This window comes from Paroedura picta, chromosome 15, assembly GCF_049243985.1.
Source record: "Paroedura picta isolate Pp20150507F chromosome 15, Ppicta_v3.0, whole genome shotgun sequence".
Classification (NCBI taxonomy): domain Eukaryota; kingdom Metazoa; phylum Chordata; class Lepidosauria; order Squamata; family Gekkonidae; genus Paroedura; species Paroedura picta.
In genome coordinates, this window is record NC_135383.1 from 1,405,741 (window position 1) to 1,432,566 (window position 26,826).

Consider the following 26,826-nt stretch of genomic DNA (forward strand, 5'->3'; position numbering starts at 1 on the left):
CCCTCTGCAACAGCAAACCTGAGATTGTTGCTATTTTGGCCCCCAAATGTGAGCTTTGGCCTGAGCGACAACCTCCCGCTCCCCCATGTGCACAGCCCCACAAATGGGAATGAGAAGGCCCTCCCATAAGGAGCTTAATTAAAGAAAAGCTGCTAGAAGAACCGGGGCAAGGCCCACTGCTCCGTATCCTGCCGTAAAAGTGATTCTTTCTCTGTGATTTCTCTCCTACATCTGAGCCTCAAAAGGTGCCGGACCCCTGCAGGCTCCAGGCAGCTTTTATGGGTTAAACTGCTCTTAAGTCACAGAATTCAGCGGGGCGCTTTGAGACCCCCAACCAGGCAAAGGATTTCCAACCAAGAAAGAAAAGCGTGGGAAATTCAACCATTTCATTGTTTATTTTTGATGTCTGATATTAACTGAAGGGCCATGGCAATAAAATTAATTCATGCAATAAAACGCCAAACCCCACAACCTGGCCGCTTTGACATACAGCAGAGAGGAAACACCCTGATGAGAAGATTCGGAGAAGCTTTGTGCTCGGCCAAAGAGGGAGAACAAATATTGTCTAGCAATCAAGTTAGCAGCTGTAAAAAATAAAGTGCATTTGGCTATAAGGGTTGTTCTCAAGAAACCAGGGGCTGTTCTTCAGCTGGGAGCAAATTCGCTATTGGAATGCATCGACCGGGCAAAAGAATCCAGCCAAGTTGGTTTGATGGGGAACCCAACAGCTTAGGTATCCCACTGGGGGCTTCAGAAGAGAACAGCAAGTCCAGAATTGCTTACGCCGGGGATTCTCTCAGCTCTAGTAGCCTCTGCTCCATTTCAAAAGTTCTACAAAGGAATCATGCACCATCGACTTCCGAATTCTCCCCTCCAGCAATCCCAGAAAAGGGGGATTTGTTACCGCAAACCCACCGTACGAACCCACAATTGTGGCAAGCATCTGTATGGACCAAAAGGGCTTCTTTCTACACTGGGATTTTTGAAACACGTGAAAGGGCCATATGAAGGATTACATAAACCTTATGCACATAATACATGTAGGGCCAAGCCAAGATACAAGAGGAGGAGCGGGAACAAGTAACCCGGCCTTGTCCCTTCCAGAAGGTGCCCAATGTGGCCCCAGCAGCTTTTTTGTCATAGGGCTACATTCCAGAACCGTCTCTCTGGGCATTTCCCATCGCCTACATCTGTAAACACCCCTGTGGCTTTTAGGCCCAGCAAGTACTCAAAACCTAATTCAGTAGTATTTACTACAGCTTTGCACACTACAGCAAGGGTGTGTTGGCTACAAAGAGGAGGTTCATTCAAAAACTAATTCAAAATTGAGAAACTTTGCACTAGGAAAAGAGAATTCACATAAGAGCAGAAGAAAAGGAGGGAGATATTTCACCTCTCATGTTCAATACATTCGTTGATGCAAACCTCTTTGTCTGGATGTGTTTGTGGCACTGCCTGGGCCCATTGAAAATTCATTTGCCTCCTGCATGAAGCGGGCACTATCCAGCCAACATGAAATCATCTTTGACATAACATGACAGACATAAATCTGGGCTGAAATCCATTGCAATGAGACCAAGGTGACCTCAATGTGCTTCGCTCCGGCTGGACCATGCCCTTACCTTGCAGAACCAACGGCCCATCTGGTTCACAGACAGAAAGAAATTCATCTTTTGACGTGGGGGGAAAGAGGGGGAAGTCCGGAATAAATTTCAACCCAAACACATTAGCCAGGAATAGGGTAGGATTTGGTTCCCTCGACATTTCACTGGCGACTTAAGCAAAAAAACTAGAGCCTGGATCTCCCGAGGAAAAGCATCCAAACCGACATACCCGCTGCTAAATTCTGAGCTTACGTAGGCATACTGGGAAGAGACCAGATGCTAAGAGGGAGAGGGGGAAGGGTCATCACGTGGAGGGGAAGCTGGATTCTCCTGGTCCCGGGACAGAAATGGGGACCGGGCAGCGACTAGCTTCGGCGTGGGCCCGGGGGACTTCTCAGTGCCCAGAACGGTTGGTCACCAGCGAGTGGAACACGGGGTGAGGGACGGCCGCCCCCCTCTTCTCCGCTTATCTGCTCTGCTGCAAATACTGGTGGATGAACATGTTCAGCTCACTGTCCAGCCACCCGGCTTTATTCCTGCAAAGAGGGAAGAAAAGGGAAGAGGAAGGCCTGCTTTTTGCTCCCCGCCACGCAGCAACGTTTGGCAGCACCACAACCCTCCCAGGCATCAGCCCGCAGCAGAAGGGGAACGAGAAGCAAGCAGCATCAGGAATCACTGCAGCAAAGCACTGACATTATTCACAAACTACCAGACATCACCCTGCCAACAAAAGTGCGTTTAGTCAAGGCTATGGTATTCCCAGTTGCAATGTATGGCTGCGAAAGTTGGACCATAAGGAAGGCCGAGCGTCAAAGAATTGAGGCTTTTGAACTCTGGTGCTGGAGAAGACTCTTGCGAGTCCCTTGGACTGCAAGGCGAACAAACCGGTCAGTCCTAGAGGAGATCAGCCTTGACTGCTCCTTAGAAGGCCAGATCCTGAAGATGAAACTCAAATACTTTGGCCACCTCATGAGAAGGAAGGACTCCCTGGAGAAGAGCCTAATGCTGGGAGCGATCGAGGGCAAAAGAAGAAGGGGACAACAGAGAATGAGGTGGCTGGATGGAGTCACTGAAGCAGTAGGTGCAAACTTAAATGGACTCCGGGGAATGGTAGAGGACAGGAAGGCCTGGAGGATAATTGTCCATGGGGTCGCGATGGGTCGGACACGACTTCGCACATAACAACAACCAGAGGTGCTGGGGGGGGGGGGTTATTGTTTCAAAGACAAGAGGCTGCCACTGAAAAAGCCCCACAGCAGAGGGCACACAACCTTGCAGTGCAGCCCTTCAGGTTTTAAAAGGAAAAAGCTGGAGGGGGGGGAGAGGAAGAGACTTAAAGGGCCCTGCCTGCCTCTCCCATGCCAAGAAGAGAAATGCACCCCACAGAAGCAGCCGAGGCGGGAAATGCGATACCTGAGCAGCTTGGCCTTGCCCTGCAGAGAATCCAAGATCTCGATTTTTAGGTTCAGGGCCGCGATTTCCTTCTCCAGGTCTTCCCTTGTGACATCAACCTGCTGGCAGAGCTGAACAAAAGTTCCCGCGAGCTCCCTGGGGATTTTCAAGGGGAGAAACAAAGTTAAACAGAGGATGGGAACTCACCTTCTTAGTTACTGTGCTCAGGGCAGAATTCATAAACAGCAAAAAGACGCTAATAATAATTCAAATAATAACGAAACTCCACCCTGGACACCAGCTCTGCTTCCATACAGAGAAGAGCTGCCAGGGAGCAGCCAGGGCTGCCGAGCGGTTGGAAACACCCCCCCCCCCTTCTTGTCTCCGGCCAGCTCTGCAGACTCACTGCTGGACTTGGTGGCTGCAATTGGAGCCCGTGTAGCTGACAATGAGCTGCAGCTTCTCGCCAGCGTACTCCACGAACTGGCGCTTGAAGGCCCGCTCCTTGGCCTTGGTGGTCCACGTGAGCCGCTCGTAAACGTAGAGGAGGCCGTAGAGGCCCAGGGAGAGCGCGATCAGCCTCCAGCCCACCGCCTTCCAGACCTGCAAGGCGGGGAACGCAAGAGAGAAGAAGACTGGAGGGGACCTGCTGCCTGAGCATGAGAAACAAAAATGGCCGACCCTGGAAGTCAACTAAGAACACGCAGAGATGAGCTGGTGCGATGTCACGGAATGTTCACAAACACTCTTAACGTTCAGATGCTGGGGGCCTACAAAGCCCTCCTCCTTGGCAGCTGTTTGGTGTTCCAGGACTCTCTCCCTGGGGAGAGTCACCTGTCCGCTTCTGTTCCCTGTTCCACCAGCAAGCGAAGACTTTTCAGTTTCGTTTGGCCCTCCCTCCGAGATCCTCCCAGCCTGACCAATGTTCTAATTGCTGCCTGGATGATCTTTGTGCATATCTTAACTCTGCTTTTCATTTGTTTCCGTGATGTCTGCTTGGAGGCAGGGGTCGCCTTTCGTGTTTTAAAATGTGATTTAAAATCACGTGTGTTTAAAATATGGAGCCCACCTTCCTTGGTGGCCTTTGTAAGGACAGAGATAAAACTTTTGTAAGTAAATGAATATGCACGAATCCACGTTCAGGCTCCCAGGGTAAAGGGCTTTCCAGAAACCTGCCCTGCAGCCTTGAGGTGAGCCCCCCACTCCCGACCTTCGACCTACCACTCCCCCGACGACGAGGATGCCCATGGAAGTTCTCGAGGTCAGCGAGGCCAGCCCTGTCACCATGGAGACCATCAGTTCTTCCTGGGTCAAGGAGCCCTGAGGCAGGGGGGGCAGGCTGGGGTTCGCGGGGGTCAGAGGCAAAGGCCGCGGCACCTGAGCAGAAGGCGGGGAGAAAAGGGCAATTAAAAGAGGGAGGAAGTTCCCCATCTGGTTCACTATTGACTGGTTGTTTGTATGCCTGGCCTATCCCAAGCTGGACAGAGTTCAAAAGCTGAAACAGGGCTGGGCCCTGGTTATTACTTGGGGGGGGGGCACCAAGGACGTCCAGGGCTGCTGCAAAGAGAGGCAGACACATCTCTGCACATCTCTTGCCTGACCCTAACCCTATGGGGTCGCCCAAGGTCAGCTGTGATCTGGTGACCTAGCAAACAGACGAATTTAGACACCCTAAATCAGGGGTAGTCAGACTCCGGCCCTCCAGATGTCCATGGACTACAATTCCCAGCAGAAAGGCGTCCAGCAAAGGCCCACGGACGACGGACGGGCATCCTTCCTGCCTGGCCCACGGGGGCTCCAGGCTGCGTCACCCTCTGACTTCGGGCTGCAAAACCTCCCACCCTGCCGGGATGCCCCACAACCCTCCGGACCGAACGCCCTCCCCAAAGACCTCGCCCGCACCTTGTGGGAAACCGAATGGGGCGGAGGGAGGGGGGCCCACCTGCTCGCTGTATCCCATCAAGGCCCGGCGGCTGCTCTTGGGCCCCAAGAACCGGTTCACGAGCATCGTCCACCCGAGGGAGAAGTGGAACTCGATGTCCTCCTGGAAGTCGGCGCAGAGCTTGTCGCAGTTGAGGTCGTAGCAGAGGGCAAAGCGCTGCCGGGGGATCAGCAGGTCGATCTGGCCCCGCAGGGAGGAGGGCAGGAGGGGCTTAAGGCCATCTGGGCGGAGGAAAGACGGGCCACGGAAAGAGGTCAGGACACGCCTGCCTGGCCTCTCGGGCAGTGCTGATGCGGACGTGGCTGCAGGCAGAGGAACCCCAGCGGAAGGGAGAGATCTCTGCCCCAAGGAGCTTCCACTGCTCAAGGCGCTCCTCGTCTCCAATAGAGCTGTCCTTCCTACGACAGCTCGGAAAGGTAGGCCTGTGCTGTTCTCCCCCAGCTGCAGCTCAAAGACAGGGGCTAATCTCAAAGTCGTCCTCCGGAAGCCCAGCTCAGGGTCCTGGCCAGAGGCACCCCAAGTCTGGCCCTTGTGAGGCTTTGCTTCTGCTCAAAAGCAAGAGGAGGGGCGGTTGACAGAGCGAGCTTGGACCGGCCGGCAGCAGAAGGTCAGCTCTGGCCCTCCCTGGCCCGCCCAGTGGTCCGAGACTCAGAGCAAGGCAGCTCCCCCCCCCCCCCGTGTGCGCACCACTTCGGCTGGCGAGCGCTCACCTATCATTTCTTGCTGCATGGTGTGCAAGGACGTCGTGATGGAGGCGGAGCAGCGTTCCGACATCTTCCGGCCCAGACCCTCCTCGATGTGCCGGTGGATTTCCTAGGGAGGAAGGAGAAACACCAAACCAGACACCCTTTTGGCACCCGACAAGCGGCTTTTGGACGAGGGCGGGGCCAGGTAGGGCTTTGGCCCAGCAACGGCCGCTGGAGGTTTGACTGGCAGTGCAGGTTTTTCAAAAGGTAGCTATGAGGGCAGGTGCCACCACCGCACTGTGCCCCTGCAGGAAAACAGTGGCGCCCGGCCAGGGTCTGGCTTGGCTTCCTGCAGCAGCCACTTGGTGGATGCCGGGCCCACCCTGAACTCCAGAATTCCGAAGGTGCCTGTGGGCTCAAAGAAACTGGACACCCCAGGCTAAGCCACGTCGTCCTACAAGTACCCCTGCTGCAGTTTCCAGTCCCGTTTAGAGTGAGGAGTCCTGCGGAAGTGCCAGAAGCCCTCAGGCCGAGATTTTGGTCACCAAAAGGTCAACTGAACTTTCTTTATCAAAGACTGCACTACGGAAGTGTTAGGACTTTGCTGTGCCAGGTTACTGACTGTCTGCAGTATTTGTAAACTTCTTGCTCTCCGGAGGATCCGTATCCTGACTGGCAGCACACTAAACACCAAATGTGCCCGTGAAAACAGACAGCTCGCCTGCCCCGAAACCCAGGAGCCCCTGGAGGCTGTTGCCCCTGAGGCCTGGTGGAGGGATCCCTCTTACTCACGTTCTTGTAAACTTTTATGACAACCGGCGAGGGGTGGAAGTCCAGCTGGAAATCGTCCACCAAGACGTAGAGCCGGCGGATCTCCTCGGCCATCGCGTTGGACACCTGCAAGGGCAATCAAGTGTCGGGTGGATCGGGGCCAAGGCTGCAGATCGTGTGGGAAAGCCCGGCAAAGGAGAAGCAGAACTGCCGGACGGCCGCCCTCACCTGCCTTTCGACTTCTTCCGTGATCTGCTTGATCTTCATCTTGTAATCCTGTGTGAGCAGCTCCAGCTGCTTGTCGATGAAGCCCAAGCGGTCCTGCCGATCCTCCCGCATCTCCAGGCAGTAGATCCTGAAGGGGAGGAGAAGAAGAAGAAGAAGAGAAAGTGCCTGGGACTCTTCAGCTGAGAAGAGAGGGCAAAGACTCTGGGCCAGTCACACACTGTCAGCCTGGCCTACCTCACAGGGCTGTTGTGGTGAAGACAAAATGGAGGAAGAGAGAAATGATACGGGACACTTTGTCTTTTTGGCAGGAGAAAAGCAGTGTATAAACAGGAAGTAAGGAAAATCAAAACTCCTGGGGCCTGCTCTGCTTTTTGCTCCTCAATCCTAAGCGTGCCTCCAGCTTGCCCCCCTGCGGGCAGAAGCCCACCCCGGGCCGCTCACCTCTGCTCCTGGGCGGCCACGTGCACGCTGTCCATGATGCGGCGGACCTCCTCGGCAATCTGCTTTGCGCGGACTGTGTGCTGCTCAAACTTTGTCTTCACGGCAGACTGAGAGATGCACTCCTGGGGGGGGGGGGCAAAGAGAAGGGAAAGGGCTCGGCAGGGGCTGGAAGGAGGCAAGCCCCCCCCCCTACTTCTTCAATGTTCTCAGTGCTGGTTTGAATTCCTTTTACTGCAAGGCCTGTTCCCCCCCCCCCACCCTTTAACCAGGCAGAGGAAAAAATATTCCAAAGCACATTCTCCCAACAAGGGAACCGAGCAGGGATGCTTTAGGCGCAGCTGACCAAGCCGATGGAGCTCACCTCAAATCTCCTCTCGAAGTTCTGGAACTCAAACATCCGCACCTGGAAGCCTTCTGCCAGGGCACCCCCTAGAAGGAACCGCATCAGAAACCTCACTCCCGCCCAGGCTCCAGGTCCTCCCCCTGCCCCAAGGCCACCCCCCCCCCCAAATTCTGCCACCCAGGAAAGGGCTCTGCAGGTTGGAGCAGGGCTGATCCCAGAGGGATTATTTCTCTGGAGAAAAGGAAAAGTGGACCTTCATTCCCGGCACCCAGATCTGGCTGAGGGCGTGGGAGAAAGCTAGGGGCCTGGGGGCGTGGCTGAAGACAGCCCCCGAGGGTCCAGCCGGGGAGGAGCAGCCGCCGTTCTTCTCTCTGCCCAAAGGGGGGGGGCTTTCTCACCCCCCTCAGGCATCCCCTGCGCTTTCTGGATCCGGGCGCTCAACACTTCCTTGGCCGACACGAAGAAGATGCGGTCGCCGGCCTGCGCACGGTCCACCACTCCAAGCTCGTCCACCAGGAAGCTGGTGCAGCGCTCCATGTGCTGCCGACGGACCTAGCAGAGGAAAAGCGCCTCTTGCAGATGAGCGGAGTTGTAGCTCTGGGGTGAGAGACCCCCCCTGCCCCCCCACCGGCCCCCCATGGGGCAACTCGCCAGACAACAGGCTGGCTTCCTTCCTTCCTTCCTTCCTTCCTTCCTTCCTTCCTTCCTTCCTTCCTTCCTTCCTCCCTCCCTCCCTCCTCCCTCCCTCCTTCCTGGGACAGGGAGCGGCTGGACTAGGTGTTGCAGCAGCACACACCTCTTCCAGGTATTCCGGCTCGGAGGCAGAGGCGTCCCATCGGTTGTTCAAGATGAAGATGTTTGGCCGAGACAGGCGAGCGTTCACCTTGTGGAAGAACTGCTTCTCCTGCACGCAGGGAGAGGAACCAGCCAATCAGGGCTCGCAAAAGGTGCCACACGTGGCTCATATTATATTATCGCCCCACTCCATTTGCTCTTCCCACTAGTGCTCCAGCCCCATCCACACCTCGCGCTGTGCAGGCAAAGAACTATGCTGCAAACGACGCTGGAAAGACCTTTAAGCACAAGGATGTGTTGCTGGCGACCAAGAGGGGGCTCATTCGTACCCCGGGAAACCCCCCCTCCCCCCAAACTATGGATGGGGGTGAAAGTTGGCACCACTCAGCAGTCCGGCATCCAATGGGGCTTTTCAAAATACTGCCGGCCTACCCTTGTCGCTCGGTGACTCCTCTGTGCCAAATCGCAGACGGGTGGGGCAAGCGGCCCAGGGTTCCAGGCACCAAGAAGCGCATTATTACAGCTAATAATTAGCTCACTGCCAAGACGCCACCCCCACTGCCCTCTCTCTCGGCCGACTTATTCAATTACTGCTCTACAAGATTAACGCGAGGGCAGACGGTAGGGCGGGCTTTACCGTTTGCATCAGTGTGGACTCTGAGTTGGCCACCAGGACGAAAACGTCGGCGTCTAAGCAAAACTTATCAATCCAGCTGTCCAGTTCGGTCGTGACGTCGATCCCCGGGCTGCGCACGAACCAAGGGACGGCAAAATCCAGGGTTATTCTAGCAACCAGCAGTTCTCTCTCCAGAGATTATTTCTGTGATGAATTCGTAGCTGCCCTCGCCCCACGTGCCACAGAAACTGCCAAGGCCGGGAAAAGCAGTAACAAAACTCCCCTTATGAGATTAACAGTTTTGCATCGTCAATCACTCTGATCTGTTTCGGAAAGAGACACTCGGCGACTTGGAGGGTGGGAGGGAGAGGAGGCAGTTTTGCAAAGCATCTGGCCGTTCAAGCAACTCCCGGAAACTCCCACAGAGCTGGCTCAACTAGCTGCAACGAGCAGACTGGAGAATCCAGCGCCAGTTCAGAAATTTAGCTCTTGCTACACTGTACAGCCAGACACAACAGAAAAGTCGGCGAAGGGTGGCAATGCTTGGACGCTGCTGCTTGTGAGGCAGCCGGCCCTTACTGTCTCTGGACGCTCTCCAGCCCAAGGGTGGGGGGAGATGGGGGTGGCCTCTCACCTGTCCATCAAAACCAGGTCATCCTTCAGAAGGGGGCACTTGGAGTTGGGCCACACGACGCTCACGAGGCTGCCGGCGGTGAGCAGCTCGTCTTGGTGGAGGGCGTGGGCCAGCTGGTTGACCGTCTAGGGAAGAAGGTGTTAAAGTGGCAGCCAGGCGGGTGAGAGCAGGGGGCCGGAGCCGGCCACAAAATGGCTGCTGCACCATCCCTTCAGTCACAGATTGTGGCGGGGTGGGAGCTGTTACCACAGCAGCATTTAAAAAAATCTGCACAGCTAATCAGATCTCCAGGGGCCAGACAGAAACCTTACCGGACCAAAACCCCACCTGGCCCCACCCACTTTCTATGTTTTGGGCCCTGGGAAAAGTACCTGCAGATGCCAGCTGGGGATCCCTGGGCTAGCGTCTGGCAAGGAAATGATATTGAGGGACAGCAGGCTCAACCCGGTGGGAGGTCGGAAACAGACCTCTCCCCCAGCGCTAGAGCTCGCTCTCGGTTGGCCAGCCAGACCCCCACCTTGACGCTCTTCCTCTCCTCGGAGCCCTCGGTGAGCAGGAAGGCATCGTGGCCGTCTGTCCCCTCCACACGCAGGAAGCAGTTGGTGGTGTGCCCGATGCCGGAGGGGAGGACCTTATCCCACAGCATGGCGTTTATGACCGTACTTTTCCCATTGCTCGTCCTGAGAACAGGGACAAGAGGTTTCTGCTGAGGGAGGGAGGGGAAAGCAAGCCCACCCAGTCAGTCTGTAACTGTGCCAAGCAGGGGGCGGAATAAATTCGCCAGGCCAGTGAGGGAGAGCAGTGTTCCCTGGGCCAACGGGACCCAGCAGCTGCTCTCTGCCACTCCCCCCATCCTTACGACAAACACACCGCCCTGCACCACCCTCCTTATTGGGTAGGGGTGGGCAAGCTGCCCGCCTGACTCACCGGCCAAAAAAGGCCACTTTCATGTGCCGTCGGGCCAGCACTTCGCTGATCCCGCTGACCTTGGACAGGTAGCCCTTCACCTCCACTACCTGCTCCTCCGTGGTGACGGGGTCCAGCTCCACGTTCTTGTGCGTGTCTGGAGCCACAAAAAGGAGCCACAGCTTAGGCCACGAGGTGGGGGAGGGGGGAACCATCCCCGGCATCTCCTTGGGCGGCTGGGGCTGGGAATGGCCCTTCTCTGACCGGGCACCTGGGGATGCGCTGCCCAACCAGAGGGGCCCACGGGAGCAGCCCAAGGAAGGAAGCAGCTCTGTGAGGAGGGGCCACGTCACGGCAGCCCCGTGCCCAATTTGCATGCAAAGGGGCCCGGGGGATCCTCAGGCATCCCCAGGCAGCCGGCCCTGCAAGAGCAACCTCTGCCCGAGGCAGCCACTGCCGACCAGAACAGCAGATACCAAGCTGGGTGGGCAGGCCCAGGAGGGCGAGAGAGCGGCCGCGGCATACCCTCCAGAAACGTGGCGCTCTCCTGCACGTAGGCCCCCAGCTGCTCAAAGATGCCATTGATCTTCTTCTTGGCGGTGACAAAGTGCTTGAGCGGGGAGGCCGTTGCATCGGCCATGTGTCTCTTGTCCTTCTTGCTGCCGACGATGGACTTGGAGCGGGAGAACAAGAGGGACATCGCGCTGGAGGGGAGAAAGCAGACAGGCAAGTTGAGAAACAGAAACAAGCGTATGATCAACAGACAGAGTTTGTTCCCGTGGAGAAAGCAGGCAGCGTTGCTTAGAGGCAGGGCCTCCAGGAGAAGTGAGGCCCAGAGCTTATGCAGCCCCCCCCCCTTAAGCCCATTAGAGAATTCACAGCCCCCAGAGGCCAGCAGCTTAGCCGGCTCTGAAAAGGGATTAAGACAAGTCCACCGAGGCTGGTCCAAGCAAGGGCTGGAGGGGATCCCGGAGGGGAAACGCCATTTATAGCTGCAGGACGATTCTGGGAACCAGGCAGGGGGCACAGCAAGGCTGCGGGGAAAGCGGGGGAGGCCTTTGGCCTGACTCTGCCAAGCACCCGGGAGAATCCACTCCAGGACCAAACTGGTACCCCGCCCCCCTCCCCCAAATAAGCCCCCCACTGACTTTTACGGTGCGGGCTGAATCTTCACCAGCCAGGCATGGTTGTCGTCCCCCTTCCGCAGCGGAGCAGCCCCAGGCCGGGCTCCAGTGGTCTCCCTGCAACCGCCGAGGGCGAAACAGATAAGGCGACTGCCTGTCGGAAGACCCCCACCCCCCACCCCCGAGGCCGAGCGATGTGGCCTGCTCTGCAGGGAGGGAGGGAGGGGGAGTGTCAGGAGCATCATACTCTCCCTCCCTCCCCCACACACAGAAGGGTCCTGGGTGCAAACGTGCTCCCCCACCACGAAATCCCGGGGGGGGGGTCCAGGGCTACTCGGTCCTTCCCCCCCAGCCCCGCCCCACCTGCAGCGCAAGCCCCGGCCAGGTGCGCAGGGGGGTGGGCGGGGCAGGCCACCATCCCGCGTCTGGCGCCCGCATTCAAACGACCGTGCCAAGGCAGGGGGGGGGGAGACAAACCCGGCCGTATTGTCTGAACGCGGGGACACGCGTCGCCGCCCCGAGGGAACTCCGCCGCCGCCGCTCACCTTCACGTCCTCTCTCGCGGCGCCGCAGAACCCAGCCCGGGCATCGTCAGCAGCGAGCGCCGGGCGTGACGTCACTCCGAAGGCGACGCCTGGGCCCCGCTGCCTGACGGGAGTTGCAGTTCTCTTCCGGCGTCCCGGGAAAGGAGGCGGGCCAAGCGCTCGGTTGCCAAGCTCCCGGCGGGGACGGCTGATCGCTACAGACATGGCAGCTTCGGAGAGAGGGAGGGAGGGAAGGAGGTCTGTGCGCCGTTGCATGCCTGCCGGCCGCCTTTCCCCTCCATGCCCAGAGCTTCCCAAGAGAGAGCCAGGAACCCTGACTGGGACCCTCGCAGTGGCCGAGGGATCCTGCAAGGGAGCATCCTGATTAAACAGTCTGCACAACTACCAAGAAACCCACAGCGTCTGATATCGGGTCGCTTTTGGAAACCGTCTTAATGGGGAAAATCTCCAGTCAAAAATCTGTCCACCTTGACCCTCTATGACGATGTGACCCGCTCAGTCGTGTCCCCCCTCGCCTTTTCCCCACCGCCGTCTTGCCTTCCCCCGGATCCTTCCAGATCTTTCCTTACCGAGAGCCAATCAGAAGCCGTATTTCTCTCGCTCTACTTAGACACCTACAAAGAAACCAGCCGCGTCAGACATCTGGTCGCTTTTGTAAATGTTTTAATGTAAAAAATCTCCAGTCGAAAATCTGTACACCTAGACCCTCCACGTGGTTTTTAAAACATTGACAAGAAGGGTGGAATCTTTCTATTGAATAAATAATGTACAGCTCTTAGAAAGCAACTCACAAGTAAGTGCTGCATCTGGGCAGCTTTGGACATGGCACCAAAAGGGGGGGGGGGGAGACAGGTGTGCACAGGCAGCCTCTCCCTCTTAGAATTGGCATGATCCGGCCAGGCTGCCCAGCTGCTGCCAGCAAGAGACCTTGAGGCCAAATATTCTTATTAGTTCCACGAGTTTAAAGAAAGACGCATGGGCCTTGGCACTCTGCCCACACCCTGAACAGTGTAAAAAGCTGAGACTGGTCAAAAGGGAAGGGGGGAACCAAACATGATCAGAAATGTTTGACTCTAGAATCCATTTAAATGTTTTGGGAAACCACTTCTCTTTTGCTCCATTCAAAGGCAGGGCACTCTTCAGAAGCTCAGAGGCACTCTGGATGCGAGAATTTCTGAGGCTGACAGCCTGGCTTGGACCTGGTTTAGCACCCACCTGGCTGCCTCTGCCCAGCTCCCAGCCTTCAGGGGAGACAGGCACAGATGGAGAGATAAGCATTCTGCCTTCTCCTGTGTCCTCCTCCCATGCCAGGTCAAGCAGAGTCCTGCAACAGAACCTTCCTGGCCAACGGATGGCAGGTTGGGTTGCAAAATGCCTCCTGCCACATCTGGGCGTCTCCCCTGCAGACAGCAGACTCCTTTTGAAGACAGAGTCCACACATCCTGCAGGAGAGAGATGTCTGTGTGCTTCCAGCTTTGAGAGTTGCATTTGCTTTGGCATAACTGACTGGAGAGAAGCCCTTTCTGTAGCTACGAAAGCTTCGTAAACATTCAGAGTCATTGGGGGGAGGGGAAGCAGTCACTAAAAATAGCACCTACATGGCACGGCGCTGAAAGATCTTGCAATCCTGCACATGCCGTGGCTTCAAATTTTGTTTCATCCCAGAGAAACCAGTTTTTCTTTGCAGACTGGAGAAAGCAGAGATGGAGGCGGCGGTCCCTGTGGCTTCCCCTCCCCACCTCTTCAAGACAATGGCAGAGTTCTCAAACCAAGAGAGTCCCCTCCCTGCAGCAGAGCAGAAATCCAAGGGAAAGGACACCAGAGAGAAACAGAAAGATGAAGCTGTCCGATCTACAGAAGCCCTGAATGCTTGCAGGTGAGGTTATGTCACAAATCTGTATCCATGCACATCTGCACGGGAAATTTTCAGAAGGGTTGTGTTTGGGGGGGGGGGTTTGGTGCAAAAGCTGGTAAGATATTCCTCTCATTTTCTGTTTGGAAGATGCACATCTATGGATCAAGAAAGGACACAGCGATGTAACGAGTCCCTTTGGTGGTGGGCAGGCCTTCGTGGTAATGGGTCAGGCGACCAGGGTGCATGAGGGTCCACCCCTTCCGGGGTGCTCTGATGGAACAGTTGTACCGCAGGAAGTGGCAGCCCCCGCCCTGCAGAGAAAGGGAAGCAAGAACCAGCCTTGAATATGTCCACCTGGCTTTCAGCTAGAAAATTCAGAGCAAAGGGTTCAAAATTGGACCTCTATGCGTGGGTCGGTCAGTTCAAGCCTGAACTCTCCCTAGCAGCTAATATGACCAAGCTGAGGCTAATGTACTTGGGTCATATTATGAGAGGACGAGGCTCATAGGAAAAGACAATCATGCTAGGAAAGGTCGAAGGCAGCAGGAAAAGAGAGCGGCCCAACATGAGATGGATTGGCTCAGCCAAAAGAAGTCACGGCCTGCAGTTTGCAAGATTGAGCGAGGGCAGCCATGTTGGTCTGAAGCAGCAGGACAAAGCCTGAGTCCAGGGGCCACAAAGTGTCATTGTAGGGATACATTTTTGTGTGCATGCACACCGCTTCCCTGCCGAGGAGCTGCCCATCTTGTCAGAAAGTTCCTTGCCGGGACTTACCTCGTAGTCGATCCCTACATGGTTCAGGGCGACGTTGATTGTGAACGTGGAAGCGTCGTGGTGCGGCATCAGTGAGGGCTGCTCGTCAGGTTTATACCGAACCACAAAGGCCAGCTCAAACTGGGTCTGCGGGGGAACAGAGAACACCATGAACTTTGCTGGCCCTCCTGCGAAGCCTGAGAGGTGAGCAGCAGAGGGAAATCCAAGCACCACCAGGCCTTTGGGAAGAAAAGAAGAGAACCTGTTTTTTTTTTTTTAATGGTTTCTTTAGATCTGGTAGTGCCTGATTTCAAAGTTTAAAATCGCAAACAACCCATTTTATACAACTAACTTCAGAATCCACAGAAACTTTGACACAGAAAATACCTTCAATGCTTGAAGTAGTATTTATATAGCCTTAAATATTTAAATACTTCATTGATGGCTCAAATAGGATGCTGTCACAGCCTCACCCGCTGATCACTTCAATGCCATCTGCAGAGCACTCCCCCTTACTGTGCTTGTTCTTCTGTGGTTAAAATGCAGATCCTGTGAAGCTTGTGTTGCTGCTCTCTGGAAACTGATATTAATTATTAAAATCGCCTCCCAACAGGCCTTACCTTGGTGTAGTACCCAGGGTACAGCTTCTCTGTGATGGGTGCGATGTAGTCCAGGAGGAATTTGTACCACTCACGCTCAAAGTTGATTTGATTCATGTGGATGTCGATGGTTGGCACGTTCTCGTACCCGCCCAGGATCCGGTTGTCCTGCAACGTTATTGCACAAAAGGAGACCATTGCGAGGGCCTCACTAGCTGACTCTGCTGCTTTCCCAAAAAGAGCTTTGACATGACTGCTCCTTCTGAGGGCTCACCCTGCTGGTCGAAGGAGTATGTTACTACCTGTAGCTTTCCACAAGCTATGAGACTTCTCTCTAGGACTCAACCCCACCCTCGTAAACAGGCACCTGAGCTGCGTGAGTCATCCCCAAGGGACCAGGTAGAGCATGTCGTATAACCCACCTGCCACCCTCCTTCAGAACTTTGATGTGCCACAAATGAATGGATGACAGGCTGGGCCAGGTGGAGTAGGAGACGCATGTCAGTGTGCGAGCCTCCCTTGAGGTCTTTCTGCAAGGCTTCCTTACCGTGTTATCTCCCCTGGACCACTGGCCAAAATTCTCCATCTCTTCTACCAGTTCATCGCAAGCAGTGTCAGTGAACAGAGGAAACCAGTACACATCTGGACAGGGCTAGCGGGACAGAGAAACGGTGAAAGCTCAGCCAGGAAAGAGAGGGAAGCCAAGGGAAGAAAATAAAGGGGAAATGCCATACACTGAGATGCCCTCAGGTACTGGCCTCCCCATCGCTATCTGCTCTGCAAGACCCCAAGTAACACAGACTTGGGGCTACCTACCGTTTCTACCCCCTTGCCTTTTAATGCTGCTGTGTAGTTCTCATGGATGTATTTTTCCTTCCAGTCCTGTAATAAGAGAGAACGATAAGGTAAATCTTTTCTACTATGGCGACACAGAACACCAATTCTCATCTAGCTTCACTCGCTTCCAGATCTTTCCTGGGTGAAATCCAGACTGCTGCTGAGAGCCCTAAATGGTCTGGGGGACCTGGAGGATCAAGCTGTGCAAAGAAGTCCTCTGGGACTGTGCAGGGGAGGTGTGAACACCACTCTGGGTCTGGTTAGTGATGCATTGCCCAGGCTAGCCTAGCCTCATCAGTTACTGGAAGCTGAGTTAGTCCTTGGGTGGGAGGTCACCAGGCAGTCCAGGACGCTACACAGTGGCAGGCAGTGGCAAACTGCCCCTCTTCCTCTCTCGCCTTGAAAACCCTACAAGGGGCCACCGTAAGTCATCTGTTCTTGATGGTACTTTCCATCACTGGTTATGGAGTTCCCTTTCTTGGCTACTTTCCCAGCTAGCCCTTTCCATTTGCAGAAGTTTGGGCCCTCCTGCTGAACATGTCCACCCCGCGGGTGTCTCAGTTGCCCTCTAATTTTCTCACCTCTGGGTTGCTGAAGATCTGCCAAAGGTCATTGTGGAGATGAGCAGTTTGGTAATTCTCCAAGGAGAGGATGTGCCCAAAGTGCTGCTGATTTGTCACAAACAGGAAGATGCCCTGCAGGATGCAAAGGGAAATAAACGGGCCACATTGAGCCAGCGCCCTCAGTGGGGAGGGCTGCCAGTGGGGAACTCCAAAGAGGCCGTTTTCTCCCAGTGAGCTGACCTCTGTTGCGTGGAGATCAGTGGTAACCCCAGGAAATCTCGAACCACCACCTGGAGGTTGGCAAGCCCATCCTCCTACCAAAAAGGCCCGCCCAGTGTCCCCACCACGCTAACCTGCTCCCGGACATTATGGCAGAAAGCCATGTCTGCATCTAGCTTCCCGATGTGGAAAAGATCAGCCTGAGCAAGCTGCGATCGGAGGATTCCGCTTTTGATCAGGTAGATGCTGGAGATGTAGGGGACATTCCAGAGCCCACTAAAATGCAAGGGAAGGAAAACTGGGGGTCATGATTGTTTCCAGAAAATCTGTCTCTTGCTGCTCTAACATATACATGATAGAACACAGTAAAATCAACAGAGCCAGGTTGGAGTCCAACGTCACTTTTGAGACCAATGAAGTTTAATTCTGGCTATAAGCTTTCACGTGCATGCCCAAAATTAAACCTTTTTGGGTTCCTCTTGACACTCACACTCTCCGTCTCTGAACGATATCGATGTAGTCCTCTGAGCGGGCGTAGTAGCCATCAGCACTCAAGGCACCCCAGAAATTGGACCACAGCTTCCCCAAGCGGCTGACAAGCGGGGCAATCACAAGCCTGGTGGGGGTGGTGGGGCAGGAGCACAAAGAAGAGAAGAAGGGTAATTCAGTGAGTGAGGAGACACAGATCCTGAAAAGGACAGAAGGGGTGGTAGCATAAGACCCTAACAAGGAAATGAGGGGATATATTCCAGTGTTGTACTAAAAAAATTCCCCAAACTCTCAAATTCTGTGCCTAGAAAAACAGAATTCCTTCATGTGTATACATTATGCAAATGCAAAACCGAAAAAGGAAACCGAAACCCAACATGAACAGAAAGTCAGGAACCCAAAGGTTGAGCTGTAACAACATCTTTACAAATATTTATTAAACAAAGTGCACTGATTCAATATATTAAAAACAGTAAAAGCGACACATATCTAACTGCACATGACAGAATGGACCAAATGCGTTTCAGCCCCGAGGGGTCTTCCTCAGTGGTCAAATTATTGTGTGGAATGCTCTTTTGTACAAGATCAAAATCTAAAGGCTGGCTGGGGGGCCAAGAAAAAATCTATTAGGTGCTGCTCCGACTAGTCTTTCTAAAGTATCTGCTGTGGAGCCCAGCTCTAAAAGAGGCACTCTCTGAGGCCACCCCTCTCCGCTCTTGCCTGGCCCTACAGCAAGAGGGCATTTCCATGTGGGCCAGAAAAAGCTTCTGGCTTGGGAAGGGGAAAGACTCAGGAACTCACTTGTTCTGTTCCATCAGGATCCGCAGCGTGTCGGGGTTCTTTACCACCACGTCAGCGTCGATGCTGAAGTAATATTCACAAAGTGGATCCTGCCTACACATATCTCTGGAGGAGGACAAAACATAAACCGGTCAAGACACGGATCACAAATACCCACTGGAGCCACCTTTTGCCTGAGAGGAACACGATAGGTGCCGTTTTCAGAGCCCACCAGAAATGAGAGAAGAGAAGAGGAGCTGTGTTTTTATTTCCCACTTTTCAGAACCTGAAGGAGTCTCAAAGCAGCATGCAGTCGCCTTCCCTTTCTCCCCCCACGACAGAGGCCCTGTGACATAGGGGAGGGTGAGAGAGATCTAGAGAACTGTGACTGGCCCGGGGTCATCCACGGCGCTTTTAGGATGGTCTCTCTGCATTAGAAATTTCCATATGAATATGCCTTACACTGTATCAGACCCATGGCCGGGTGGGAAGCTGCGTTGCTCTGAAGCAGCAGAGTCCCAAGGCACTTTAACAATGAATAAAGATGCATTATGGGCATCAGCATCCATGTGTTTGCAAAAGTGTACCTGCACACAAAAACCTGCACCCAGAACTAAACTTTGTCGCTCTTAAAGGTGCCGCTGGACTCAAGCTTTGTTCAGAGTAGCACAGATTCTCCATGACTTCAGCCCAACAACTCAAAATCCGCTTTGGCTGGCGTTGTAAGGACTGACCTTGGAGAATTTACAGTTTCCTTCTACTGAATCAGAACATTTGTACCTCGAGCTCGGAACACTCAGGCATAGAAAGGTCTTCTCCAGAAGCTACTACTGGAGATTCTTTCCCGTGGCCAAGCCAGGGACTTCCTGTGTGCAAAACAGGTACCCTAGAATAAGCAAGAGCTATTCAAAATCACCACTGATGTGGCTTTCCAGATTTTGCTCCTACGAGCCAATGTTTCCCTGGCACATGCTAGGGAAGCACGAGAGGCTTACATGCCCATGTTCCGCGCATGAGCATTCTCCACGCGATCCTCTGGCCCGATCACTTTGACGGAGCGATATTCTTCACCGTGCTCCTCCACAAACTCGTCCACCTGGGAGAGGTGATGCTCTTCCTGTACACAAAGCAGAAGAATGTCCATGACGCCAGAGTCATAGGGAGCCTTTCTGCCTGGCTCTGCAAATGTCAGCCAAAAGCGATAAACTGCTTCCACTCCGGTTTTTGCCCTTTTCGGATCAGGCCCAGCCCCCCACTCATCCCTGTTGCCTGTTCTCAGGCCTCCAAGTATACCTTCCTCCCCAGGGCATAACCCACTTGTTCCTTGTTATCATCAAAGGAAGTGTGAGAGGCAGGATACTATAATTCAGTGCAGACCTAAGCATCCAGAGCTCCCTGGCAACCCAAGACCATGGCTTGAGATGGCAAAAGAATAACACAGCTAGCCGTTAATGATTCCACAGCCTCCTCCACCCCCGGCACTATTCCAGGCATGGCACCACACTGACAGGGCTCAGGGCATGGCCAAAGCAGCCCATGACACGGAGCAGAAGCAGCAACGTGGGCTCCTGCAACCGGGTGCCGCTCCCTAAAGGTGAAGTTACTCACGTGATTGTGGATGAACAGCTGGATCCGTGTCTTCGGGTAGTTCAGCTTCTGGAGCCTTTGGAAGAATGGGGTGAGGAATGGGGTCGGCTGCTCAATGAAGATGCCGATCAGAACCAGGGGCAGCGCATCCTCCTGCAGGGGGTGGGGTCAAAAACCCTTCCAAGTGAGCCGGATTCTGGGAATTTCACCTCTATAAGGAACTTCAAGTTCTCTAGCCAATCCCCCCTCCCCATCTTCACGAAGCTACAAATCTCAGGGTTCTTCTTGATGAGGGGCCAAGAGAGAAGCAGGGGAACTCAGAGCTGATTTAGACCACAAAGGCGAGCGTGCTGTTGAACTTTAAGCCGCCCACCCGCAGCCCTGACTCAGCAGCAGTTCTTACTTTGAGGGTGGAGAGATTCCTCAAGCCTTCGCTGCAAACTGTGCAACCTGTCTCAAACGTCCATATCTGTGGGATGTAGTTTCCCAAGTAATTTAACTGCAACTTTGAGGAGTAGGGAGAGAAAGAGAGAGAGAGAATACTCAGGTATACAAAGCCAAATGGAAAACTCACTTTGCCCCGTCTATCGATGATTACACCAATCAGTATACTTCCTCTTGGGAAACACCAGTAGAACCATTTGCATGGCCACATAGATTTATTTTAATCATTTATTCAGGGGCAAGGATTCAGATTTCTCCAGGACACGAGCGTCCTTGGACCCTGCAAACAGGTGTGAGCGACCCAGCTGCAATCAAGGCAAACTTCTCCTTGGAGACTTGGCTTACCTTGGTGGGGCCGTTGCCGTGAATCACAACTGGGAGGGTGTCGAACGCCAGGTTTCGTGCTCTCACTCGCCCGTGTTCGAACTTCAGGACCACCTCGTCTTTTAGAAGAAGGGGAGAGAGAAGGATCACATTTATTGCTATAGAAGGGCTGCTAGAACATGTGGCCTTGGAAAGAAGGACTGAGGACACCGAGGAGATACACGAAGCGTGATGTCTCGAAATACAGAATCTGTGTGGAATCTCTGCACTTAGAAACGCCAGATGTTGTGGACAAGCACACAGCGAAGGGCCTGCCTTCACAAGCTGCTTTCCAATAAAACGTTTGCACTTCTGGAGGGGACGTGTTGGAAACAGGATGCTGGACCAAACAGGCCTCTGGTCTGAGCCAACAAAGCAGTTCTTATTCAGTGAGGGGAATAGAGAATCGATATTTTGTTCTTGTCCAGAGCCAGTTTCAGATTTCGGTGAGCTCTGGGAAAAAATATAAAACTACTCCCAATCTCCACACTGCAAAGGATTCTGGACCTTTCCTGGGCTCTCCCATCTCTCCAAAACGGTCCAGATTGTGTCGAGCTCATTTTAAACCGTTGCTTCAAGGATTCAGGTCTCTCTGCAACCCCAGCTTCTTACCTAGAGCCCCATTCAGGTTTTGGAAGATCCGACACCTGTGATCTAACGAGATATTGATGCTTCCCTGTTTGTAAAAAACATAGATTAAGGATTGCAAAAGGACCAAACGGACTATCAGGTCTGACCCCTCTGCCCCGAAGCAAAATTATCTACACTGGATTGTGCAGAAGGGAGATTGCAGCCTGGTGGCCAACTCCTGGTGGCTGACTCCATGCCTGATTTCCATATTCATCCCTCCTCACACTTCCATCCAACTCTTCCCCCACAGGGTCCAAGTGGATGGAGAGATCCTGTTTCTTCAACCATGACAGTCCAGAGAAGAAGCAGAGCTAGCTACCCAAAAGAGTTTCAAAATTGCTTACAGTCACCTACCCTTCCTCTCTACAGAAAAGATACCCTGTGTTAGGTGCGGCTGGAGAACTCTGAGAGAACCGTGACTACCCCAAGGTCACCCAGCTGGCTGCATGTGGAGGAGGAGCAGGGAAGCAAACCCGGCTTGCCAGGTTACTGGGGCACTAATGACTACACCAAGCTGGCTCTCAGAGGAGAGCTTTTCATCACCGAATACATATTCAGCGGCATAAATTACACCACGCAAACACCACAGCTCTCTCTGTTCCACGCTCACCCGCTTTTCAGGATCCAAGAAGATGCTGGTGTAAAAGAGTTGATCGCTGTCACTCTCTTGCCCCTGCCAACCTGCCACGAGCTTGCTGAGGTACGGAGCGTAGCCAATGAATGCTGCAGGAAGAGGGAGAAAGCAGGCCACGTGAGGCCAACATCCTTCAAAAGAACAGGAAATGCGAGCGGGGAGAAAACCACATGTGGTGCTGGGCTATCTGCGTCAGGTGCAGCGACCAGCAAGGTTCTTCATCTGGTTACGACACTCCACCAAGGAAAAGTTTTAACAGCCAGCCATGGAAAAAAAGAAAGAGCAATTTTCTTTAAAAAAAAAATTTTTTTTTAATATCTTCCAGGCTCATAACTCAAATAATTAAAACCTGTGGCTTTAAAAATCTCATCTCACTTTTTGTGCAGAAATCAATTTAGCTTGCTTTCTGTTGATGAAGAGTTCTATCTAGCTTCAAAGGGAGTGTATTTCTGCAGGTCCCAGAAAATGTTTCTTGGGCTGTTCTGGATTCCTAGTCCAATGATGCCACACAAAGAAGAGTCAAGCCTTCCTGATTCCATTGCCTGAGGGTTTGGGTCTACAGAGGATGGCACCACGAGTCACCACCTTCCTTTCTGAGCCTCCCCGGCCTCCTCCTCCTCACCTCCGGAACCCAAGAACCGCTTCCCGTCCCGGACTTGTGGGTATTTGGCTTCCAGCTTCCGGTCGGGGTAGATGAGGGTCTCTGAAGAGAAGACGACTTTGGACTTGGCCTGCCTGAACTTCTTCAAGAGTTCCACGGGGCCCGATGCAAAGATAACGTCGTAGCTACAATCAGGGGATGGGAAGGGGGAGAGAATTCATTCAGGAGGAAAAAGAACTAGAAATTGTCCCTGCAGGAGACAGAGACTAATGCACTGTCACATCTCCTACCTTTATTTTTTATTTATTTTATTATTATATTATCACATCATGAACACATCAGGATCACTGACTTATTTGCAACCTCAGGGAAAACCCCTGCCAGCCACAAGCTGTGTGAGCAACACGGGAGGGAGAGAGAAAGGAAGGAAGGAAGGTTTCCTGAGATGCTTCTTAATGTGTTTCATCATTCTTTGCAACGCAACTACGAAGATCACACACACGTGCACGCTGCGGGTTCTGGCTCAGGAATCCCACCTGCAGTCCACTCACCTTTCTGTGAAGAGAATGACCAAATCCTCTTGGTCCGCATAGCCTTCCAAGGCCTCTTTCAAGAGACGGATCTTCTGCCCACCTCCGGCCGCCTTCTTGTCGTCTCCACCGTGCCATTCTTCGTTTAGTCCCAGGACCTAAACAGTTAATGGGTCAGTATTTTTATGCATTTTAAACAAATATGGAGATAACAATTGAGGACTAACGCTTGGGGGGAAAGAAAACCACTGCCAGTATAGCGACAGAGTCTGTTACAACTTTTAAAAATATACATACAACAATGCATCTTGAAGAATGCAATTTTGTATACACCTACACAAGAGGAAGCACCATCAAACAGTGGGACTTAATTCTGAACAAACCGGTGAAGCATTGCATTGCTAGCCATGCATTAGATATTGGCGATGGCCATCCTAGACTTTACTATTCTAGAAAATCTGGGTAAAATTAATTTCTGTACAAGGTAGAACTCTTCCTTTGGGCAGCCTGCTGGCATCACCTGGATCTTGTAATTGAAGAACTGAGCGGACCGCTGGAACCGCCTGAATCCTTCTGTCTCTGTGGTGGCCACAGTGAGAACCAATAAATGATCTGTGTAGGAAAGGAAGAGCAAGGAGAATTAACAGACATGCACGATGCTGGGCCCTTCCAGGGACTGTTTACTGCAACACTCCACCAAGGAAAAGTTTTAACAGCCAGCCATGTAAAAAAGAATTCCTAACCACCACACAGCACCTGAGTGCCTGGATACATCGGTCCCTGCAATTCGTCCAGCATGCCATCTGGTACATCCATCAGGGACACTGGACATGCCACGCTGGACGGAAGAAAAAATGCTGCTGTGCTGTATTTGGGGAATGTGGATTCATACTGATTTTTTGGTCACCGTGCATGCATTCATCTTTCATCTCTGCCCAGTTTGAGGGCTCTCCAGGGATAACAGACTTGGCTTATTCGTGTATTTAAAATATTTATGAACCTTCCTTTCACCCACAAATCCCGGGACCCAAGGAGGTTAACGACTATGTAAAAACAATTTGATAAACTAAATGTTAAAATTAATGCATTAAGAATAAGACTAAAGAGGACCCAACCAACCAGCAGGAAATTCTCCCTTTCCTAAATTTAGGCTGGCCCACAAGCTCTCGCCAGGAACGTAGGTGCCCTCTGAACTCTTGTGCCAGAGCTACAGGGCACAACTCACTGATCTGGAAAGAAGATGTCAGGCTAGAGGAAGCTTTGGCCTGATCCACAGGGGCCCCTGCTCTTGTATCTTTCCCCCCATTTCTCCCCCTCTGCAGCAACAGAAAGTCATAACACGGCTACCCACTTGAATATAAAAGAGAACTTACAGTGGCATGGAAGTAATGGAAAACTACTGTTTATGCACCATTCAGTGGAACTCTGCTACACTTCTGTTAAAGACAGCTGGCAACTCCACCCTGGCACCAGAGGCCTCCCAAATGGACAGATGGAGGTGTCGTATTTCCAAGTCAAGGGGAAGAAAAGGGATCCACTGTACAGCTTTCCAAAGCGGCTGGAATGTGGAAAAGTTAGCAGTTGCACTGTGCAAAGTCCTTCTTTTTGTTCAAAAATGTCTTTAAATTCCAGCGTCCCTGGAGAAAGACACTTGGCAGATGGGAACGGGTGGGGGACTCTCTGCATCTGTGCTCTGAATAAATCTCTTTGTTAAAAATACACGGAGAAGTGTTCCGGCATGGCAAACGTTTTGGAGGGGCCAGTTTTTTAAAAAAGGCAAGCCAACGTCTCTTTAGAGTGTACGTGCAGCACATGATTGCACATGCAGGAAAGGGTGCCCCAGCCCTACAATTTTTCCCCTCTTCACATGGACTGAGGTCTGCCCCCTCTCCCCCCCACAAAAAAAGGGTCTGCCCCCTCCCCCCCATGAAACTTGGCTGCTTTTCTCCTCCTCCACCAGACATGTGTCAACAGATTACTTTTTGTGTCTTCAGCAAGAGTGAAGTCTTTTCTGCAGCATGACCGAATTGCAATTTAATTCTCTTTCATTTTCCTTCTCATCGCTAAATGGGGCCGCCACAGCTGACCTGGCGAAATTTCAAATGCTGAATACCTTAAAAATATTTTTACAGGCCTGGGAGCGGCTATTCTGAGCTCCCCTGTATCGCTACAATATTTGTGTGGGAACGGCCTATGGGGCCCAGCCCCTACCCCAAATATTTCCCACTGGAGCGTATGGATTATGGGAGAGCTAGGTTACAATTTCCAGTCAGTCAATCGGAGTGTACTGGTACCAGTTACTTGCTCTTTCAATCTTGCAAGGCTGTCAATCTGGAATAAAAGGGAGGGGACCTAGGGCTCCTTGGAAGAAAGTGGGGTAAAAAACCTAACAAATAAATAATGCATGTGCATAAAAGAGATGTAGGACAGATGTAGGAAGGAGGGAATCCCACTCCCTGCATAACCAGCCCTGTCTGAATTGCCTTTCTAGCCAGCCCCACTTCTTACCGTGTGGCTGTTTGGACGCGAAACTTCCCTTGTCTATCAGAAGTAGCAGAAGTGGGGGAAGCAGGCAGCTGAGGGGCATCTTCGGAAGGGCTCTCTGCCGCGGGTCTTGCAAAAAATAAACAAGGTTTTTGGAGAGGCGGATGGGATGCAGCTCTGCCTTGCACAAGTCCCTCCCAGTCGTCCCAGGGCTGCTGTGCCACGCAATAAGCACGCCTCTTGCAGGAAGGGGGGGCTCCTCCTCTTCCCAGACCCCTCCTGCCTCACCCCCATCCGCCCTGCATCAAGAGCCAGAGCTCGGCCCAAACGCAGAGCACTGCAGGAGGGGAACTACAGCAGCAGAAGGCTACTGAGACAGGCCGTAGAATAAAAAGTGCTTTAAACTGCAGGATACAAGGCACCGGTGTCTTTAAGGATGTCGTTTTGATTTTGGTGAATTTACTCCGGAACAAATTGGTCAACATTTGTAGCTTGTTCAAGCCCAACATCCTGGGTCATTAGTCCAGAATTACTGTTTCTGTCATGAGGTTCTCTTCCCAAGACGGTCAGGCAATGACAGAATTCCAGTTGAGATAAAACTGTGCAAATAATCAGAACATCAGTTTTTGGGTTCAGGTGGGTCACTTGATCTGAAGCAGCAAAGCAAAGTTTGAGTCCAGGGGCAACTTTTAGAATCGCCATTTCAGAAAACCTCTCTGAGCAGAATGGAGACCTTTTTGGGGAGAATTGCAGAGAGGTTGTTTTGGATTAACAGGCAGAAATCTAACCACAAACAATTTCCTCACTCTACATTGCTAAAGTTTTATAAGTTAGACTTCTGCCTGTCACGCAGCCACCCCACTACCAGACTTGGTCAGCATTTCATCTCCTTCAACGGCTTCTGGAACATCTGGAGGGAAGGGGAAGCGTCCAGCATTTTAATATCCTTAATAGAAAGGAGATGCTCATTCTATGTATATTCAAGCACACTTTCCTTTTATTCACCATTTAACAGAAAAGATTTGTTCTCAGGGAAACGGCATGTTGCATGTACCAAGAGAAACCACCTCTAGATCATTTTTTTTTAAACGTCGTATGAGTACATTGAGAACGAGCTAAGTTGCTTGGGGACCCCAATGGGGAGAAATGTAAGGTACAAAATGACATAAATACTGTAAATATGCTTTCAGCAATGAAAAGGAAATGAACAAATGTTCAGGGACATTGCCCTTGGGCTTTTTTTAAATACAAAGGGTTGATTCTGTACAAGGAAAAGGTATTCTGCATAGCCTCCGGGTCCTATTATTGATTGATTGATTTTTATACCGCCCTCCCATCCTAGATACTAGATACCCCACCCCATCTTTTACTTTCCTAACATGCATCTGCTTTAAGGGGACCTGAAAGTCAAGACCCATATCACTCCCCCCT

The 26,826-nt window shown here is 52.6% G+C and overlaps 2 protein-coding genes across 4 annotated transcripts; both read right to left on the reverse strand.

The window, feature by feature from the left end:
- Positions 1-376: 376 nt before the first annotated feature.
- Positions 377-12,171, reverse strand: MFN2 (mitofusin 2). Of its 3 annotated transcripts, none has more exons than XM_077312135.1 (19): positions 12,028-12,171; positions 11,507-11,599; positions 10,884-11,062; positions 10,380-10,515; positions 9,970-10,132; positions 9,453-9,577; positions 8,840-8,948; positions 8,204-8,311; positions 7,806-7,959; positions 7,426-7,493; positions 7,065-7,186; positions 6,624-6,750; positions 6,417-6,521; positions 5,649-5,751; positions 4,939-5,159; positions 4,218-4,373; positions 3,403-3,599; positions 3,018-3,152; positions 377-2,140 (listed from the first exon to the last, which is right to left on the reverse strand). In XM_077312135.1, exons 3-19 carry the CDS (start codon positions 11,056-11,058, stop codon positions 2,071-2,073), a joined length of 2,274 nt encoding a protein of 757 aa, XP_077168250.1. In that variant the 5' UTR covers positions 11,059-11,062; positions 11,507-11,599; positions 12,028-12,171; the 3' UTR covers positions 377-2,070. The 3 variants fall into 3 exon arrangements, with proteins under 3 accessions (XP_077168250.1, XP_077168252.1, XP_077168251.1); XM_077312137.1 differs by lacking the exon at positions 12,028-12,171 and adding an exon at positions 11,960-12,020; XM_077312136.1 differs by lacking the exon at positions 12,028-12,171 and adding an exon at positions 11,846-12,019.
- Positions 12,172-13,967: 1,796 nt separating this feature from the next.
- On the reverse strand, positions 13,968-26,731 carry PLOD1 (procollagen-lysine,2-oxoglutarate 5-dioxygenase 1). Its single transcript, XM_077312138.1, has 19 exons — positions 25,420-26,731; positions 23,432-23,523; positions 22,933-23,069; positions 22,403-22,566; positions 21,757-21,869; positions 21,129-21,192; positions 20,499-20,596; positions 20,113-20,214; positions 19,731-19,862; positions 19,118-19,239; positions 18,144-18,248; positions 17,344-17,469; positions 16,988-17,129; positions 16,653-16,766; positions 16,051-16,116; positions 15,782-15,886; positions 15,256-15,402; positions 14,657-14,782; positions 13,968-14,193 (listed from the first exon to the last, which is right to left on the reverse strand). The coding sequence occupies exons 1-19, from the start codon at positions 25,496-25,498 to the stop codon at positions 14,038-14,040; spliced, it is 2,190 nt and encodes a 729-aa protein (XP_077168253.1). The 5' UTR covers positions 25,499-26,731; the 3' UTR covers positions 13,968-14,037.
- Between the last annotated feature and the right edge of the window lie 95 nt (positions 26,732-26,826).

Coding starts and splice junctions, on each gene's coding strand:
- PLOD1 (XM_077312138.1), bottom strand. CDS start 25,498: ATGCCCCTCAGCTGCCTGCTTCCCCCACTTCTGCTACTTCTGATAGAC. Junction 23,070..23,431: donor TCTTCAATTACAAGATCCAG/GTGATGCCAGCA, acceptor TTAACTGTTTAG/GTCCTGGGACTAAACGAAGA. Junction 19,240..19,730: donor AGCTGTTCATCCACAATCAC/GTGAGTAACTTC, acceptor CTTTGTGTACAG/GAAGAGCATCACCTCTCCCA.
- MFN2 (XM_077312135.1), bottom strand. CDS start 11,058: ATGTCCCTCTTGTTCTCCCGCTCCAAGTCCATCGTCGGCAGCAAGAAG. Junction 10,516..10,883: donor GAGCGCCACGTTTCTGGAGG/GTATGCCGCGGC, acceptor TTGTGGCTCCAG/ACACGCACAAGAACGTGGAG. Junction 9,578..9,969: donor AGGAGAGGAAGAGCGTCAAG/GTGGGGGTCTGG, acceptor CTTCTTCCCTAG/ACGGTCAACCAGCTGGCCCA.